This window comes from Sceloporus undulatus, chromosome 2 (assembly GCF_019175285.1).
Source record: "Sceloporus undulatus isolate JIND9_A2432 ecotype Alabama chromosome 2, SceUnd_v1.1, whole genome shotgun sequence".
Lineage (NCBI taxonomy): Eukaryota > Metazoa > Chordata > Lepidosauria > Squamata > Phrynosomatidae > Sceloporus > Sceloporus undulatus.
Window position 1 is genome coordinate 234,744,699 of NC_056523.1, and position 18,944 is coordinate 234,763,642.

General features: G+C 38.1%; 1 protein-coding gene across 1 annotated transcript in view; it reads left to right on the top strand.

Annotated features, from left to right (window-relative positions):
- The window catches only part of TTC39B (tetratricopeptide repeat domain 39B), a 46,195-nt gene extending 36,734 nt beyond the window's left edge, over nucleotides 1–9,461 (top strand). Inside the window, 4 exon segments of the mRNA XM_042451908.1 lie at nucleotides 1,201–1,312; nucleotides 2,233–2,350; nucleotides 2,615–2,731; nucleotides 5,938–9,461. Coding sequence (XP_042307842.1) covers nucleotides 1,201–1,312; nucleotides 2,233–2,350; nucleotides 2,615–2,731; nucleotides 5,938–6,034 — 444 coding nt within the window. The 3' untranslated portion in view covers nucleotides 6,035–9,461.
- Nucleotides 9,462–18,944: the final 9,483 nt, after the last annotated feature.

Below are 18,944 nucleotides of genomic sequence, written 5' to 3' on the forward strand. Positions count from 1 at the left end.
GTACCTAGGTTATTCTGTTAGATAATTGGGGATTCAAATTCCTTCTGGACTGTGAAACCCCACTGGTGACCTTAGGCAAGTCACACACTCTCAGCCTCAGAGGAAGGTAATAGCAAAACCCTCTGAACAAATAATGATAAGAAAAGCCTGTGATAAGTTTGCCTTTGAGACTTCGTGAGTTTGAAACAACTTGAAGACACACAACATCATCAACAACAATTGGGTGAATATATATTCTAATGAAACAATGTTCAAGGTATTCTGAAGGCATTTCTATGTGTGGTGGTTAAAGTACAGAACTAGTCCTCAGTTACCCAATTTAGATAACACAGGTGCTTTACAGAGCTCCCAAAAAGGGCGCTCTACCGGCGCCCATATTTGCTGCGCGAGGGAGCCACAGCGGACAAACCGCGTGGCTCTCCCATGCAGCAAAAAGAACCCGCAAAAAGTGGGTTCTTCTTGCAGCGCAGTTGTGACGCCGCAAGGCGCCAGTGGCGCACTTGCAACATCACAACCGCACTGCGGCGTGCAGACGCTAAGCATCCGTCATGTCAAAATGGCGGCGCCCATGTGTATAGGGTGCCGCCATTTTTACGCCCCCAGTACGTACTAAGGATGAGGCCTGATTGGACACTGCGTCCTCGGCCAACCCTAGTACCTACTGGGGGCAGAGCAAAGGCCCATCTGTAACGGGCCTAAGTTCATATAAAATTATCTAATACTGTAGAAAGAGGGTTTTTCTTACAAGCTGCTTTTAATCATAATGTGAAGCTATTTATAAAACAACATAATATTTTCTATTTCTTCTGAATAGAAATGCTATTATCAGTTGATCATAAGAAAATCGTGATGATTTTGTGTTAATAGCTGTTTTGTCATGACAAGTCAATGTTTCCTACAAACTATCAGAATATAATTTCAGAATATTCTTAGAAGCCCTGATTGTGTAATAGTTAAATCCTTTCGTAGGTGGGTAAAATGAGTACCAGCTTGTTGGGGGCAATTGGCTTACAGATTGTAAACCGCTTAGGGAGTTCTAGTTCACTGATAAGCGGTATATTGCTAGAGTGTGTTTCAGCTGATTTGAAAGAAATATTTAATAAAACATTAACAGTCCAGGTTTATTCACAAACTTAAATAAATGGATAGCTTTAGATATTAATTTTATAGGTCTATTTAGGGTTTGTTTGTTTGTTTCAGGAAATGATGTATGTTTGGAATGGCTTTTCAATTGTTGGCAAGAGGACTGATCTCACTGAAAATTTGTTAGTAACAATTGAAAAAGAAGAAACCAGTTTAAAAAATGAAACTAGTAAGTAATACTTTTAAATGTGAATCAAAGGTTATAAAGAAATATTTGTACAGAATCTTGCTGGAACATCTAAATCAGGGCGGGAATCACGTGGTCCTCCAGATGCTATTGAACTCCAGAAGCCCAATAATAATAATAATAATAATAATAATAATAATAATAATAATACTTTTATTTCTACCCTGCTTTTTGTCAAAACAAAGCGGCTTACAATATTAAAAATAATATAAATATATATACAAAATATCCCCCCTTAAAAAGAGAATTAAACAATTAAAATTTAAAATTACATAAAGACAATTACAATTAAAGCAATTAAAACAATAACGGTGGGCAGAATAATCACATCTATGTCGGGGTGTGTGTGTGTGTTATTTACATGGCTGAGTAGTTTATTCTGAGAAGGCCTGCCGGAAGAGATCCGTCTTAACTGCTTTCTTGAAGCTATCTAAATTGGTAATTTGACGGATCTTGTCTGGCAAGCTATTCCATAGAGTGGGAGTGGTTGCCCTATCTTCAGTGGTGAGGCTACATGATTCAGTGGCGACATGATTCCCAGTAGGAAAAAGGTGACTGGTTAGAATGGACTATTACATGTTTTTTTTTTCATTCTGTGTTGGCTTTCACAATAAAATACTACTTCCAGTACTAAACAGATATTTGTTTTAGTGTAACCATTAGTAGGCCTGTTTTCATACTGTACCTTGATTTCAATAAGTTTTTGTATATCTGGTTTTTAGCGGTTTTAATTAATATTCAGGTTTAAATGAGTTAAATCCAATTTCTGATAAGAAGCTATATGTACCAAAAAATTGTTACATCCACTCTTGGCATTTGATACCTTAGATAATACAGTGATCATTTTAACAACCACCATTATTATGTTTGCTATTTAAAATCTGTTGCTGGTTTATTTTAAGATCACAATGAATACTACATGGATGACATCTGTCTACTGCAACTGCTAAAAGGGCTGTGTTTGAAACATTTAGGAAGACTCTTGCAAGCAGAGCTCTGCTTCAATCAAGTTATTCAAAGGTAAAAATGGGAAACAGCATTTTAAAAAATATAGTTGCAGAAAACATAGAACAGCATTCCTTTCTCATAGGTTTTACATATGGGTAATTGGATTTTACTTCCAAGTCTTTATATAATTTCTTAAAATGCTGAATTCACTGGGAAACATGAACTCAGGATCATATTTGCTAGCCAGTTTTTAACTAATAACTTTTAATATATGTAGAATTCTGCTCTGTGTTATATTCCACCAAATAATGACATAATGTCCTTTTGATTTCTTAGTGAAAAGCAGCTGAAATATGATAATTACCTAGTTCCATATACAATGTATGAACTGGGTCTTCTGTACAAACAACAAGATGAAAGAGAAAAAGCAATAAGATTTATAGAAGCTGCAAAGTAAGTGGTAATTCTTTTTATTCAGCTATAATAGTGCAAAAACTTTGAGTAATTGCTTGATTAGGATAAATGTTTTAGGAAAGTGTTTTGGAATCTCAATATTCCCTCCCTCCCTTTCTTAATACTACATTATTGTTAAATTTAATGATTGCAAGCAAATAGTAATTACTTTAGTTGGTAAATATAATTGTTATATTACTATTATTAAGCATCGTTATCTGATGCCCAGTGTTTCAGCTCCATTTCCAGAGTTTTCAAGGAGTGTGACTCTGTTCAACACAGACTGACTCCTGTAGCCCTTTGTTTTCTTTGGATTAAGTTTTTGTTTGTTCACCATCATCCACTCCATTACATGATATCAGATATTATTTGAAAGGGGGGAGAGAGAGTTGAAGGCCATCAAATTATATCAAATTTTATCTGCTTCAAACAAAAGACTGCTGCAATTTTAACAAATATATAATAAGCTCTCAACTTTCATGGGGGTTATGGGTATAGGATCCCTGTGAAAGTTAAAAGCCATTAATATTTTAAGCCTCCCCCCAAATATGCATGCTACAGGGTCTGCTGCTGCAAAAATCTCTGCCTTGTTCTCAGGCAGCCTCCACTGTACTTCTGTCACCTATGCTGTTGGTTTCCAAGCTTTCCAACCTGTGCCTCCTAGGATGACAACACTGCTGAAAAATCTCCTGCAGTGTCCTCTTACATCTCTTGGGGAGAAGGAAGACAACATAAAAGAGATTTTTGCAGCAGTTGTAGCAGGTCTGGGACGACTGTGCTGGTTCACCACCTCCTCTTCATCTCCTTTCCTGCCAATAGCCCTCTCCAGCCCATGGTACACGTGGTCTGCAACCTAGGCAGTTTCTACCTACTTCTTACCTACCTGCCCCTTTGCCTGTCTACTCACTTTTCCTCTCACCACACATCTCTCAGTGTAGAGAAGGATGAGACATTCACAGAAGCAAAAGCAAGAACAACTAGTATCCCTTCACCACCTTCACCACTTCCTCCTGTCCCTCTCACTCTAGCTGGAAGAATTGCTAGTTGTTCCTGCTTCTGCCTATGTGAACACTTCCTCTTCACCCCCTCTGAATGTATGCCATAACAGGGAGTGAGGGGAAATACAGATTTAATGCCTTTTATAGCCTGTCAAGAAACAGAAATAATGCCAGCTTCAATCCACAGAGCAGCATAGGAACACAGCTAGGTACTTAAACCTTAAAAAACATATGCTGGATAACGTCTAATACGCCCACCCTACAGGGGAATGACAGTATCTCAAGGGGGACACCAACTTCAGACATTGATTAACTGACCTTCCAGAGAGGGAAATACTTTTCCAGTATCCCCTTCAGCTTTAGACCTTGTGGCAGTTAAAGATAAGGCAGGCCACTGGGGTAAATTATCTGGGACTTCCAGAATCTGATTTACTTTGTCTTTGATGCACATACACATACAAATTCTCAATAGAAATACATCCATTCACCAGGACAAGTAACACAGGTTAGGGCCAGAACAGAACGACATAAAAAGCTGGCTTTGAGCCAGCTTCGGGGTGTGGCATATGGATGATGATGTGACACCCAGAAGTCGACTTCAGTTTGCCCAGCTGCCCACATATGGACTGCCGTCCAGTGCTCTAATAACATGGCATTTATAAGGCACATGCCACCGGAGTATCTTAAAGCTGGCTTCTGGCTGCGGTGGGGCAAAAAAGCCAGCCCAAAAAAGAGCAGCTCTTTGCCATTCCTTTTTCAGCTGGCAAAAAGGCTGATAAGAGCCACAGTGTTCCACCTTCGGAAGGGGAGGCTTAAAGCCGCCCCTTTGGGGCAGTGTATTTTGCCCCTGAGTTAGCAATTGACATTGTCCAATAGATCTGTCATGGTGCATTAAAAAATATATGTATATCTTTGATATAAAAAGCTTTCGCCCAAATTTGCCAGGTACTTATTCCAACCTTGCCATGTTTTTGCTTAACCAAAGCTTTGTACTTTCATCTGAAAATTTCATATTAATTTAACCAAATGTCAAAGTTGGAATTACTATACTTAGAGGTTCTTTGATTTGGCTTTTGTCCCATTTACATTGTCTGGCAGACCAACATGTTGCTGTAAATAAATTTCTCGACACAGAATTGGTGATAGACTTCTAGTCCATTACTAAAGTTTTGAAACAAATTTATAACAAATTTATATTTATTTTGGTAGGTGATTTTAATGAGGGAACTGAAGCATGTAAAATGCTGAAATCCTCTAATTGCAGGAGTTTATAGAGCAAGATTCATTTTGGAGGTCTTGTTACCAGTCAAACCTAGATTCTTATAAGCAATGAGATTGTAAGCATGTGCTATTATTTATTATTTATTATATTTAGTTATAAATTTATATGTATTTATATTTATTATTATATTTTTATAGTTATTCATTTATTATATTTTGGATGGATGGTAACCCCAAAATGAGGGACCAACATGTTAAATGATGTTGAAATAATATATAATCAACCATGCTGCTTTAATTATTGCAAAAATGAGTGCACTCCCGTACCCTGATCTCAGTTTGACATATATGAAGCTCTCTTTGCTTTCTTAATTGAGCAAACCAAAATCTACGTAATTGTACTCGCTGTGTTTGGAAACATGAAGATATGAAGAAACATGTGTCCAGTTTTAGAGAAGTTGGACACTATCAGTGTATTGGTAGTATTGAACACTTATACTCCATACACTCTCTCCAAGTGGTTTGACATATATCTTAAATAGTATGAGAGACTAGACTGAATGTTGAAAGATCCTACTGTCCAGTAGCCACATCATCAAACCAGAGCCCTCTAGCACACCTTATGAATTTGCCCATCCAGAAAAGACTACAGCCACTGTGGAACTATACCTCTTAATTCTATCCCAGACAGGTGACACAGAACAGTATCATGGTGAATCTGATGATATGCCATGGTCACAAAGAAATCTTGCAAAACCAATAAGGACACATTCAGTTCCTTGTGTTTATGGTTGCTAAGGAGATAAAAGCAGATAAAAGCTTTGAGTGAGACTATGAGCCTAAAAGAAGTAATATTGCTACACAGCTTAATTTATAATTTTCTGCCTCCAGTTTGCTTTGTTTTTCCCTGTATGAAAAAAGCCCATAAGAAAAAGAGAATAAATGCTAATGGTGGGTAGTTGTTCAATTTATTGTTCTCTTTTGCAGAAACAATTATAAGGAATATTCTATGGAATCCAGGTTACACTTCAGAATCCACGCAGCACTTAACAGTATGAAAGTAACTCCTGCCCCAACGCCTTGATGTTATCCGAGAGTGATACTTAACTTAAGTGTCTATATGTTATTCTTGGAAATGTTACAAAAATCATGTAAATGGTGTAACAAAAAAGATGTAGTTTATATTTTCTATCATTTGTGATATGTAAATGTTTGTCATCCTTTTGAGCAATTCTTTTTTCTATGGTGCACTTCCATATCTCTGCTTGACATTTTAGAAGAAGACATTATATTTTGTTTATAAAAGGATTTATTTCATGATTGACATGAAAGGGAAGTGTTTAAAAACATTGCTGGTGCAATAAAGAGTAATTCAAACACTTTATTTTTTTATGAGAAGACTAATATTGTTTATGCATGAAATTGTGTGATGACTGTATTCATAGTTTCACCATTTAATGAAAGCTTGAATTTATGCAATACCTTTATTATAAATTAGGACTTTTAATAAGTTGGCTGCTGGTAGCCGTAGTTGTGTTGTCTGCATTTGAAGCTTAGATTTACACACCAAAGATTGGATTTTTCATATTATAGCCAAAAAGAATGAATGGCTAAAAGTCATTTCATGAATGTTAGCTTAAAGTCAGTGCAATATATTAACAATATACATTTGAACAAAAGTAAGGTAAGACAGTTTTTTGCCCCATAAAGGTGTTTTCAAGATACATCAGATTTTTTTTTAAAAAAACTACTAAATAGCAGTAGTAATTCAGTTGTTTGCCCTGCTATATGTATTTAATTTATTGGTGTAAATATATATCTTATCTTCTAGGGGTCTAATCAGGGCCATTTGGTTTCTACTTCCAAAAGTCAGTAGGTTTGATATTCCTTCTCTTGTACACTTTCAAAATTCCTGTACACTGAAATTCCAGTTTATGAATATTTGTGAAGAGGACTTATACCCAAAAAGTGTACTTGTATTATGATAGAAAAGCATTTTTAGCACAGTGGGATTATAACATACAGTCGACCCTCTGTTTTCATGGGCAATCCGTTCTGGACCTCCCCATGAAAACAGAGACTCACATGTATTCAAGCCCCATAGGCTTGAATGGGGCGCGCACCTCATTGACGATAACGGAGGTCACTCTTCCATGAGTAATCAAGAACACAGATCCCAAGTCTGCGAGAAAGGATGGGCAACTGTATTGAAACAATCTAAGTACAACCATGCTATGTGCATAATTTTTTTTTATTCTGTTGAACCTTCAGACAGATGCACATTTCTGAAGGCATGCATATACCAGCTCATTAATAAATAACAATAAAATAGTTTATGGGGAACCCTGACTCATGCGTAGTGCTTAATTGCACCTGCTGAAAACACAAAAAGCTAAACAAACAGCAGACCTTTCATCTTTGTTGTTATATGCATACTGGGACCTCTGACTTGTCTCTGCCTCAACAAGCCACCATGATAAGTATTTGCACCTTACGATGACTGTAACATGTCTAAGGGAAAACAAGCAAGAATTCGTACATTACAATAAAAAGAGATGAAGGATATACAGTTTGTTTAGACAGGTGAAAATATGAATAGCCAAGCAATATGAAGTTGCTTGTTGGAACCTTCACAGTAAGCCAGATGCTTCAAAATACTGTAGAAAGTAAGAATCCCTTCTGTTACTTAAGGACCAAATCTATTCCCTGTGAATGTTTTCTTAGTTTCATAGTTTTCATATGTTTCCATAGCTTCAATATGCATTTACAGTACATAGTGCTATTATTATTATAATTTGAGGTTATGATTTTCTGTTGCTGTTAGGCACTTGCTGTGAATTATGTGGTGCTAAACTAATGGAAAACTTGGGGCACTATACGTTTTTTTTTAAATTAATAATTTTAATATAATTGATTATCACATGCTAATGGATACTGGACAAAGATACATATTCATAAGCAGCAGTAATAGGGATAAAATATATTCAGTATTTCTTAGTACAGTTTTTCAGACTTACAAATGGGGATTTTGACTAGTAGATTGTTGATGGTTATGCCCGACAACCTTCTTCTGTTTCTCACTATGTTTTATTCTGCTGTACCTTTCACCATGTATTCTTTTCCAACTGTTGGCACGCTCTATGTGTGAGGAGGAATTTTTCTCTCAGCATTATAAGATCACTGTAACAGAATATCAAGGAGGAGGTCTGCCTTGTTAAATTCAAAGGAAGTACGTTTGTGCCAAGCTGAGAGGACATGGTACCCATCGTTTTTCCAGATATGTTAATTTTCTTGTCTATGAAAGCCCATTTGTTACCAATAAATTCAGGCACATGTAGCTTTTTGCTTTTAGTTCTTTCGCTAGGATGCATGTTCAGCACATTATTTAAGTTCCAATATGAGCTTGCGGATAAGGAGTTCTGATACTGAAAGTTTCTCCTGTTTGCTACCTGGTGACTGTTTAAATCTTGTTTTTTAAATACCTAGGCCACAGGCATTTTTGAGCTATCGTTGCAAATTTAAAAAAAATAATGTACCCAAGTTTGCATGTACATGACTTCTTTAATGGTACTGAATTATTTGATACATACTGACAATAACATGGTTAACATATGGGATCACTTCTAGATTTAAATGATTGTGATATTAAATATAGGAAGACAGTTACTCACTATGCTTAAGACAATCTCGCTCCTAGTTATACTTTTACATTGAAATTATTACATCACTTATATCCTTATGCTGTAGCTTTAAATATTGATTCTTTTAATGACATTTAGCTTCAATATATATTCACACACAGCATTGTGCTTTTATTAACTGATAATGGTTTCCACCTTGTAATAGAAATCTTAATGAGAAATGATAATGTTAATGAAAGATGATATGTTATATAGAAAAGGTGTTACTAAAGGATTTCATTTGTATACATTGTCATGGTTATGATTGCCAGCTGTCTTGTATCTTTATCAAGAACAGAGAATAATATGATAAATAGATTTAGAGCATTTTGCCAGGTGTTTTGCAATGTTTGACAGCTATATCCTATACCAGGAACAAAATCGTTCTCGAAATCTGTTTTTAATACTAGACTTGACTGTGAATGTAGTTTTTGTTCTCCTACTGCCTAGTTCAAAAATTAGTTGTATTTGTATTAGCTACTATTTTTACTGTCTTGATTGCATTTTATTCCACCAAACTGTCTAAGAGGGGATTCATTTTACCAGGCTATCTTTAAAAGAAATGACATAGACAAGTAGCCTAATCTGTACATAGTTGGTTGGGAGGAAGTCTGGCTTGGGTTCAGTGGAACTTACATGCAAGTAACTGTGCATAGGATTTCAGCTTTAATGTGCTGATTACAGTGTAGCACAAGATTTGTAATTCTGTAACTGAGCAGAATTTGGACAGAGATGATAGCCATATCTTGGTATGAATTTGTCACAGAGTTCTGTTCATTTGTCTTCCTGTGATAGGAAGAGCAACAAAATAAAAATGTGCATTTAAAAGAATACTGCTTTGATGACTGTTAATTATCTCAGCTAGCTAAGTAGCATTCCCTGCCATCATTAAAGAATCACAAGGCAGTGAGATCTGTAGAATCACTCACATTAAACACATTCCCAACAGGATCTTCACACACTGCTGTCCTTCCTCACTGTCCATATACTTGCTAGTTTTGGGGAGACTATTTGCAGGACTTAGGAAGGTCATGGAACTTATATAAAACAAATGTAGAATGGGATTGTGATACTTTCAGTATGATTTTATTATTACTCAATGGTCAGTGGCTTTAACTGTTTGTACTCCCCCCCCCCAAGAATGCATCCCTGTGATGGTCATTATTAAAGCAAAATATACTAATGCAGAGCTGGAGGCCACTTTCTGGGCTGTTCTTCGTTTTTAATTACCTTGTTTGTTTATTTTTAGTCAAAATGCAGGAAAATACATAAAACCTAGCTGTGTATAGTCAAAATTAGCTAAAATATGTGAAACATTTTATTACATTTGTATGTGGTATGCTAAATATACTGTATATATTTGACTGTAAGTCAAGAAATTTATGTCCCAAAATGGACTCCAAAATCATGGGTCAACTTGTATATGGGGCAATAAGTTAATACTGCTTATAAAGTTCTTAAAAGAAGTGCCCACCCTTCCTTTGTAGGGAGGGATCTTTAAACAGCTCCCCATTTGAGTCCCCATGTACACTCTCCTCTGTGTTGTTTGTGTTTGTGTGTGTGTGTCTTATCCCTCAGCTTTCCCTCGCAGCCATAGTTAACAAACAGCTGCTGAGACAAGGGGGAGAAAGAGAGAGTGTGCCACCCTGTTTGACTCTCTGTGTGCTCTCTCTGTGTGTGCCTTATCCCTCAGCCTTCCTTCATAGCCAGAGCTAACAAACAGCTGGTGAGGCAAGAGAGAGAGAGTATGCCAATGCTTGTACCCTATTTTACAAGCCATGAGCCTTGGAAATCCTGGGAGTGAAGAGAAGAGGGGGGGGGGTTGTACCCCGTTTTGCAAGCCATGAGCCTTAGAAATCCTGAGGGTGAAGGGAAGAGAGAGAGAAAGGTCTGTACCCCGTTTTGCAAGTCATGAGCCTTGGAAATCCTGGTGGTAAAGGGAGAGAGAGAGAGAATGTGTGTGCGCTAAGGTTTGTTTCCCAATTTTCCATGCCAAGACTGGTCCCTGGGAGAGGTCCAGGGAGGGAGAAGTAGGGAAGGAAGTGGTGCTTTGTCTTCCCCTTTAGATCTTTTGTAACATGCCCCAGTGTTTGACCTTCAACTTAGCCACGAGTCATATCAGAATCCATGATTTTGGTCCAAAAACTGCCCTCGACTTATACATGAGGTCAATTTATAGTATATACAATAATTTATAATAATGGTCTATTTTCAATCACTCATGCAATTTCAGAAGAACATACCCTACATAAAGTTTTACTGTGACATCAAACAATCTCATTAGCCTATAGTTCGCTGGATCATTATAGTCCTTTCCCTTAAAGACTGAAAAAACAATTGAGGAGGTCCATTTTTGGGGAAATGTACCAGGTCTAAAATGGCTAAAATAGGCCTGTCAATCCTGAAAAACTTCAAGAGGATTACTTCCTCCCCTCTGCCCCCCGGACTTCATTGTTTTTAATTGCATGAATTAAAGCTTTTATTTCACTAGTAGTAATAGGAGACCACAGAGGTGAAAAACCGGTGCTAATGTGATGGTTTCAGCCATACCATCCAGGCAAGATATATTGTGAAACAATTTTATAAAATGAACTTCCCAATATGCCATCGATACATAAAAATCTTACATTATAATTAGGTCTCTCTTCAAAAGTAGCAGGCAGACACCAGTATTTCACCATGTCTTTTTGAGTAAAAGATGAAGCTACTTCTTCCTATGCTTCCTTTATTGAATTTTTTTCTCTCCGGAAGAAGTTGTAGCTCAAAGAATAAAAATTAGTAGGTTGTTTGATTTCACTTACATGGCTACAGGACACCCTTCAACCCTGGACTGTAAATCATTTCAGCCTGTGTTAGCTATAATATCCACTTGGGCTATTGCTCTGGCTCACAATCAAGTGGTCTTCTGGAGATGCAAATATGAAATGTAAGTGATTGATGGCCACTTTCCAGTCCTGACCTTACTGATTATAGACAGACGACAGACAGTAGTATAAACGCTTTTCTACTAGGACAGTACATTAGTAGAAAATTGATCAAACTTGCTCCATGTGCAAAATTGGCGGCTTCTCTATTTATTCCTTCCAAATTACTGATAACATTACTAATAGTGATCACATCTTTATTAGCTATAGTTATCACCATTTGGCTGGACCAGTTGTTCAAACTGACAATAGGATCCTCAACCACCAGCTGTCAAATCTGGAAGAGGGGAAGAACACCTTACCAAACTGCAATTGTCATGCCCCATGTTTTGGCTATTACCTCCATCAACCAGATAGTTCTGCATCATGTTGTGTGTCTTCAAGTTGTTTCCAACTTGCCGTCCTGTGGATATTTTTGTAAGATTTGTTCAGAGAGCTTTCCCTTTGATTTCCTGCGAAGCTGAGAGACAGAGTTCCCTAAATTTTCCCATGGTTGAGTAGGGCGAATCATCCAATGCTCAAACCACTGTGCCACGCTGCTATCTCTGGTGTTTATACTCGGCTCCCAATAGGACTGAAAACTATTTCAGTTCAAGGCCCATTAAAAATACTTCCCAGTGAAGACAAGCAACAATAAAACTACTGTTCACCCTCACATATGTAGCAGGAGTCCAAAGTTACACCCGGCACATAAAGCGCCCCAATAGCTTTATGTCGGACATGCAAACATGCCAGGTTGGGAACATAATTGTACAGCTCCTTCAGAAGTGCGTGGTATTGCTTCTATCCCAGCCCTCTCTCACACCACTGGCTTCCATTGCCTTGTATCCCACCCTTAACCTCTCTCTACCATGCCGTAAGTTTGTATTTATTTTAATTCTAGTGCAATTGAGCATCATGGCCATCTATTAATAAAAGAAGAAAAATTTCACAAGGAGGAGAGACGAGAATCACAACCACTTACACCACATGACTCTCCATATTGGAACTGCCGCAGTAGGAACTTATCACATGTGAATCGGGTGGAAAAGCAGTGCAATTGGGAAGCATCAATGGGTTTTGCTCATCAATGAGAAGGAAGTCTGTAGAAACAGATTAACTACCGACCAGGGACTGGACAGATACATGTCATGTCATGATATAAGATAGGCTACAGATGCTGCTATTCTGCTTTAATTCTACTTTTCAACTACCTGTGATAAAGTCCATAAGTGCCTTTCTCACATCTGATGTCAACGAATAGTGACACACATGGCTGACTAATACAAATTCACATCCATCGGTGGAGTCACTGGGTTGGCTCACACAATGAAGTAATTCATGGTATCACTGCATATTGGCCCTCCCTCTTACCACATATGCAGATCCTTAGTAATGTTTTTGTACTAATGGTACTCATAAAATTGTAATTCTCATATATCACTGAATGGTAATGGCAATAGTTTGGCATGCACAGCTAGCAAACAAAAAAGTGATATCTTTAACTTACAATCCCATTGCACAGCCTACATGTATTTCATGTGCATGAGTGTCATTGTGGTTAAAATTAAGTTTCATAACATGTATGTTTTAAAAGAAAATTAAGATTTTTTTTTAAAAAAAAATAGAATTAAATTTAAAAATGTAAAATGTAAAAAATCGAGCCCTTTTTTTCCTCCCACTGAGCCTTGGCTCACTCACTCCATCTCTTCAGCACTTTAAAAACACCACAGTCCATTTCTGCCAAAAGAGAACAGTGATGGAGTAGTGGTCATCACAAATCCATGCACTTCCTGCACCCCCTAGTGTGCTTCTGCACCTAATGTGCAAGTATGTTTATATGAAACCCCCTAAATTTGTCAAGTGTGTGCAGTACAAAGTTTTATGTCTTCAGGCTTTTGGGGGAAACAATAAACCATTTCCCCCATCTGTTATTTGCTGACTTCAAAACAAATCCAACAACCCCATTCTGAGGGAGGAGCGTGGGCAAGCCTGGTTGATTCCAGAAATCAGAACTCAGGGAATGCTTGTGAAGGGAACTTGGCAGGGGGAAAAGGATACAAAATTGGAGGCTTGTTAAGGATACAGAACAGAAAGCAAATAGGGGAACGGGATGGCACAGAGTTCATGATAAGATGGAAGGGAGATGGCCTAGAGACAGAGCAAAGCTGTAATAGAGATAGGACAGTCAGCGGGGGAAGGACTGAATAGATTTTGGGAGCTGTCAGTGGTTAAATGGTTCAGGGATGAATGTGTGATCTAACTGTGTACTGTATTAATAAACTTCTACTTGTTTATTCTTAACAGTGCCTGTCCTTCCTGCAAGATTTGATAGCAAGTCTGGTCACACTTACCACCGTGACCCAAAACGCACAGCCACTGGTCCACAAACAAATCACCTTGGGTCAAGTACTGCATCCAGGAGAGATCTTGAGGGGAAAAGGGGCAGGCGAGCGACAGGAGCCGAAGGGTTTTGGAACTACGGGTCAGCCTGGAAAAGGGATCCATGACTCCCCAAAAAGGGGTGGGGGAACCATCACCTGGGTGCATCACATGGCAATATTGTTTAGTCTCAAGTTAATTTATTTAATTTTTAAACATGCTATTAGTTAATAAAAAGAACCTTTTTATTCCAACAGATTTTTAATCAAGGTTTATAGTACAGGTTTTTAGGTTGTATTGTTTTGAACTGAACTGTTTTTAAATTGCTGTTCATATTTTAAATTGCTTTTAATCTTTTGAAGTGTATGTTTAAATTGTTTCCCTATTGTGACTACAGAGTCCCTCCCTATTCCAGGGGAACCATTCCTGCCCCTCCCACTGGTGACTCACAAAATATTCAAGACCCATTGAAAATAATGGTGCATGGGTGAGCTGCGGCATGGACATGCACCACCATTTTGTCCCTCTCACTTGCTTCCTCCCACGACTGAGTAACCGCAGATCCAAGTCTGCAAAAAAAGGATAGACAAGTGTAATTTAATTCTATTTAATGTTCACTGTTTGTATGGTTTTCGTGGTATCATTCTTATTTAAAATTGTAAACTGCTTTAGTTCCAATTTGCATCATATAGTATTTAAATATAACAATAACTTTAGTGTGATATGGGGATGATTTTCAAAGAACCTGACAAAACCTAGATATGCACAAGCTTGATTAGACACTAAACCATCTGACGGGTTTTGGTTAGTGGTGTAGTGGTTTGAGTGTTGGGACTTCAACTAGAGACCAAGGTTCAATTCTCAGCTTGGCCATGGAAAACCCACTGAGTAACTTGGGCAAGTCCACACTCTCTCAGCCTCAAGGGAAGGCAATGGAAACCTGGTCTGAACAACCTTGCCAAGAAAATCCCACATGATAGGGCCACCTTAGGGTTGCCATAAGTCAGAAATGACTTAAGGTACACAACAACAACACAGATGGAATATTAGTCTCTTCGTTATCTCAGTCATTCACTAATAAGAGCTGTTTTGATGTGCTCTCTCCATTGCTATTATTTTAAATAGTGTAGGCATGAAACATCTCTATCAGTTGTGTAGGTTAGGATACGATGCACAATAATTTTTCTTTCCTATCACCTATTTTAGTTAGGGTTGGTTCTGAGCTTTTTTCCATATTTTTTTGACAGAGGCCGCTGCCGACATACTATGCTGACTCTCGTATATTTCGTGATAGCTTGTTTAATTCATTACCATTCATAAGCAATAAAGGTAAATGTGTTTTCTTCTCGTCTGACCTTGCACGCACCAGAGCTGAAGAACTCTGTGTTGATTTATTGGTTTTGCAAGTCAGTCTTTCCCAAAATACAGTGATTATATTGTAGCTATATATAATTTGTGACTTGAAACACATGAGACCTATGCAGACATAGTCAGCTCCTGTTTCCACCGTCTTCCCCTTGTTTCATTTTATTGGCTATGGAGGGTTTGATGGAACTGTGTGAGCGGAATATGTTCGTATTGTTTCATCTAGGTTACTGCTGTTCTTGGTTTTCCTCAGCAGGTGGCATGTTCACAAACTGTGAAGCTGTTCTTGCTGGTTTCTCCTAACTTCGAGAAGAAAGGATAAGGAGAAAAATTCACCAGGTCACAGGAACAGTTTTTTCACACTTGAGATTTGCAACAGGATGAAGGACATCTTTCCCTGGAATCTGTATCTTTTCTGGTTTGTAATATGTTTTTAACAGATGTGCAAAAGTCATGTACCTTTGAAAAATGTGCACCGACAAATGCCTATATTTGAAACAGTGCACAATACATTTCAGTTGTTAGGAAAGTACATATAAAATATGCACACTTTAAAATGCTTGCAAAAATAGCGCACATTAAAAAAACCCCACAAAATTATAGATCTCAGTGTGGGAAGAGAGTCCCACAACCCATACAGAATTGGAATAGGAAGAGGATATCAATGAGAAAATGGGAAATGCAGTGAAAATAGTACAAAACATTATCCCTCTGTTCAGACATTCCTAATGCTATGTTGTTCTGCAACTCTACCACCGTCTCACCTATACAAGAACATGGGAATATTCCCAGAATTGGTCTTTTGTTTTGAAGAGGCTGTGTGATAACGATTGTCCCCAACTTGGTATGTGTGCCTTTCTTAGACTTTATGAGTCTGGTATTGTAAAGTGATAATATATACTAAACTAAAGACGGAGCCACCACTTGCCAATTAAAGCGTTTTAAGAAAAAGCCAGTTTCATAGAGCCTTGGACAAAGTGTGTGCTATGGACCAGGGGAAGGGAGGACCTTTTTTCTCCAGTTGTTACAGAGGCGTATAATGGTATATGTCTGTGATGGCGAACCTAGGGAACGTGTGCCCTCTCTAGCATGCAAAGCCATTTCTGAGTAGATGTGGAGACAAGAGGGTAGGGGAAAGGGAAGGAACAGGTGCGCACTTGTTCCTCCGCTTCCCTCAGCCCTCTGGGCCTTTAGCTGTCTCCGGAGAAGTCTCGCCCCTGGAAGTCCCGCCTCCTGGCACTGGTTAATACCCGGTGTGGGAATGCCTTTGAGTTTGGGCACTTGGTCTCTGAAAACGTTTGCCATCACTGGTATATGTTATATGCTCAAGGAAAAGCAACGTGGCGGAATTGCATTCATATCCTACTTTAACTCTGGGTGGGTCACTGTTGTTAAAGCATTTTGATCTTTCCATGGTTAAGAGTGAACTGGAGAATATTGAAAACAATTAGTCTTAATGGTGGTTGCTACTTTTGTCCCCTCCTCTTTCCTCTTTATTATTGGTAAATATTATATGTTTTCAATATTGAAATAATATAGGAGGGACCATTCTTCTTCCTACCCATTGATCTTCTTCCAACAAAGTGGTGGTGTGTTTATTTTAAGTATAGAGGTTTGGGGTTGTTTGAATAGGAGCGGTGGGGAAAATATCCAACTTGTATACTGTCATTGAATTATGCCATCTAATATTAGTTACAAAGTATTTTCTGGAAAAATTTGAAAGAAAACTAATTTATCAGGTTGGTTTTTCTGCACTGGATGGCCTGTTCCCTCACACCTTTTAACCCAAAAGCCCCCTTTCAGCTAATTTCATAAAATTTCTTGTAGGTTTGTGGTGTATGTACATATGTATGCGTGCTAGAGAACCAGTGTGGTGAAAAGTTTGAATGTTAGAACTTTACTCTGGAGATCAGAGTTCATTCCCAGCTCAGTCATGCAACCCACTGGATGGGCTTGGGCAGTCACACTCTCCCAGCCTCAGGGGAAGACTATGGCAAATCTCCTCTGAACAAATCTTGCCAAGAAACCCCATGATAAGTTGAACAATGTTAGGATGAACAATGTTAGAACTGCACCCTGCAATAAAATTAAGAGAAAATTAGTTTGCTGAACAAATCTTGCCAAGAAAACCCCATGATAGTTTGCCATAAGTCAGAAATGACTTGAAGGCACACAACAACAACAATGCATGCTAGATTTGTGTATGTGTGTTGCGTGTTGTGTACTTTCAAGTCATTTCTAACTTATGGTAACCCTAAGACAAACCTATCATGGGGTTTTGTTAGCGATGTGTTCACCACACTAATTTCTCTAATCTTATGAGGGTGTAGTTCTTAACATTGTTCATCCTCTTGTCTGTTGTTTGGATGTAGCAATAGGTCAGAACAGAGCGGCATACAGGGCCTGTCCAGTAGTTTGAAGCTGCTCATAACCAGCCAATATGGTAAACCTCAGAGAGTTTTTTCAAAGTGGTGGGGATTACTCAACATCTGCATTGTATGCATACACAGAATTCTGTTTCCACAGAATCCCATGCTGGAGTCAGTGACAATATCAAAATAATATTAACAAAAGCTTTGAGTTGCAGTAATAGTTGTATACAACACATGGAAAAATTTTGTTACACAGAAAAGCTTTTAATGCTAGAAGCTGGACTAGATCAACTGCTCTTTCCTGCACAGTGGTTCTGTGAGAACAGAAAAAGGACATGAACACTACAAATGATAAATATTGGTCTGCAGCTGCTGGCTTAATTTTAAGATGCTTAACTTAGACAACAGTCTCTTCTGGCATATTATTCACAGCCTTCAGCACATTCCTCGGAAGCATTTTTACAGCTACATAGATGTAATAGACTTCTTAGCTGACTTCCCATAATCAGCAAGTTTCCCTGTCAGTGTCTGGTACTGAAAGGCACATTTCCTTTTGTGACACACCTTGAGACCTGTTTTGAGTCCAGATTGCTACAGGGTTTCACAAAGCTGGGAAAAATCAATTTCTAGCAGAAAGGGAGAGTGGATTAGTTTTTTCTGCAACACGGAACTAATGTCTGATCCAAGAATGCTATAATAAGCATGCTGCTTTCCAATAGCAATTCATTGCAAAGGAGAAACAACTGATGCTGGAAAATTTAGGACAAGGCTAGCCAGAACTAGCCAAATTATTTAACCACATGAGACAGAAACTCTTAGAGGACCGACTCTGCACTCTGCCACTAAAAACAGAATAATGTGATTAATGAAATTATAAATTACCATTAATTAAAATATATTATTGACAATTAGCTCTCCTTACATAATTGCTGAAATCAGCTACTTACTTTGCCTGATGGTAAGCTGCCCCCTGGAAAATGGTGTGGGTTTGTGTGGACCTGTGGGGTCCGATATTCTTCCTCCACAGGATTGTTGTGTGGCGTGTGAACCCATTGCAACAATGGGGATCCTTTCCCATTGACTCCCTTTTCTCGTTTATTTGGGACACTTAAAAGCTGAACTTGATCTTCCAACTGAGTCATAGGAACTGTTTCCAGACTTAATGCAAAACATGTTTGCAAAGAATCCCTCCTAATCCCTACTGAAATTATGTATAATCCTGTTTTTCAAATAGCCCTTTTAGTCCTGAACAGTGGTGAGTCTGCATCTGTCTCTACACTCTTAAACACGTA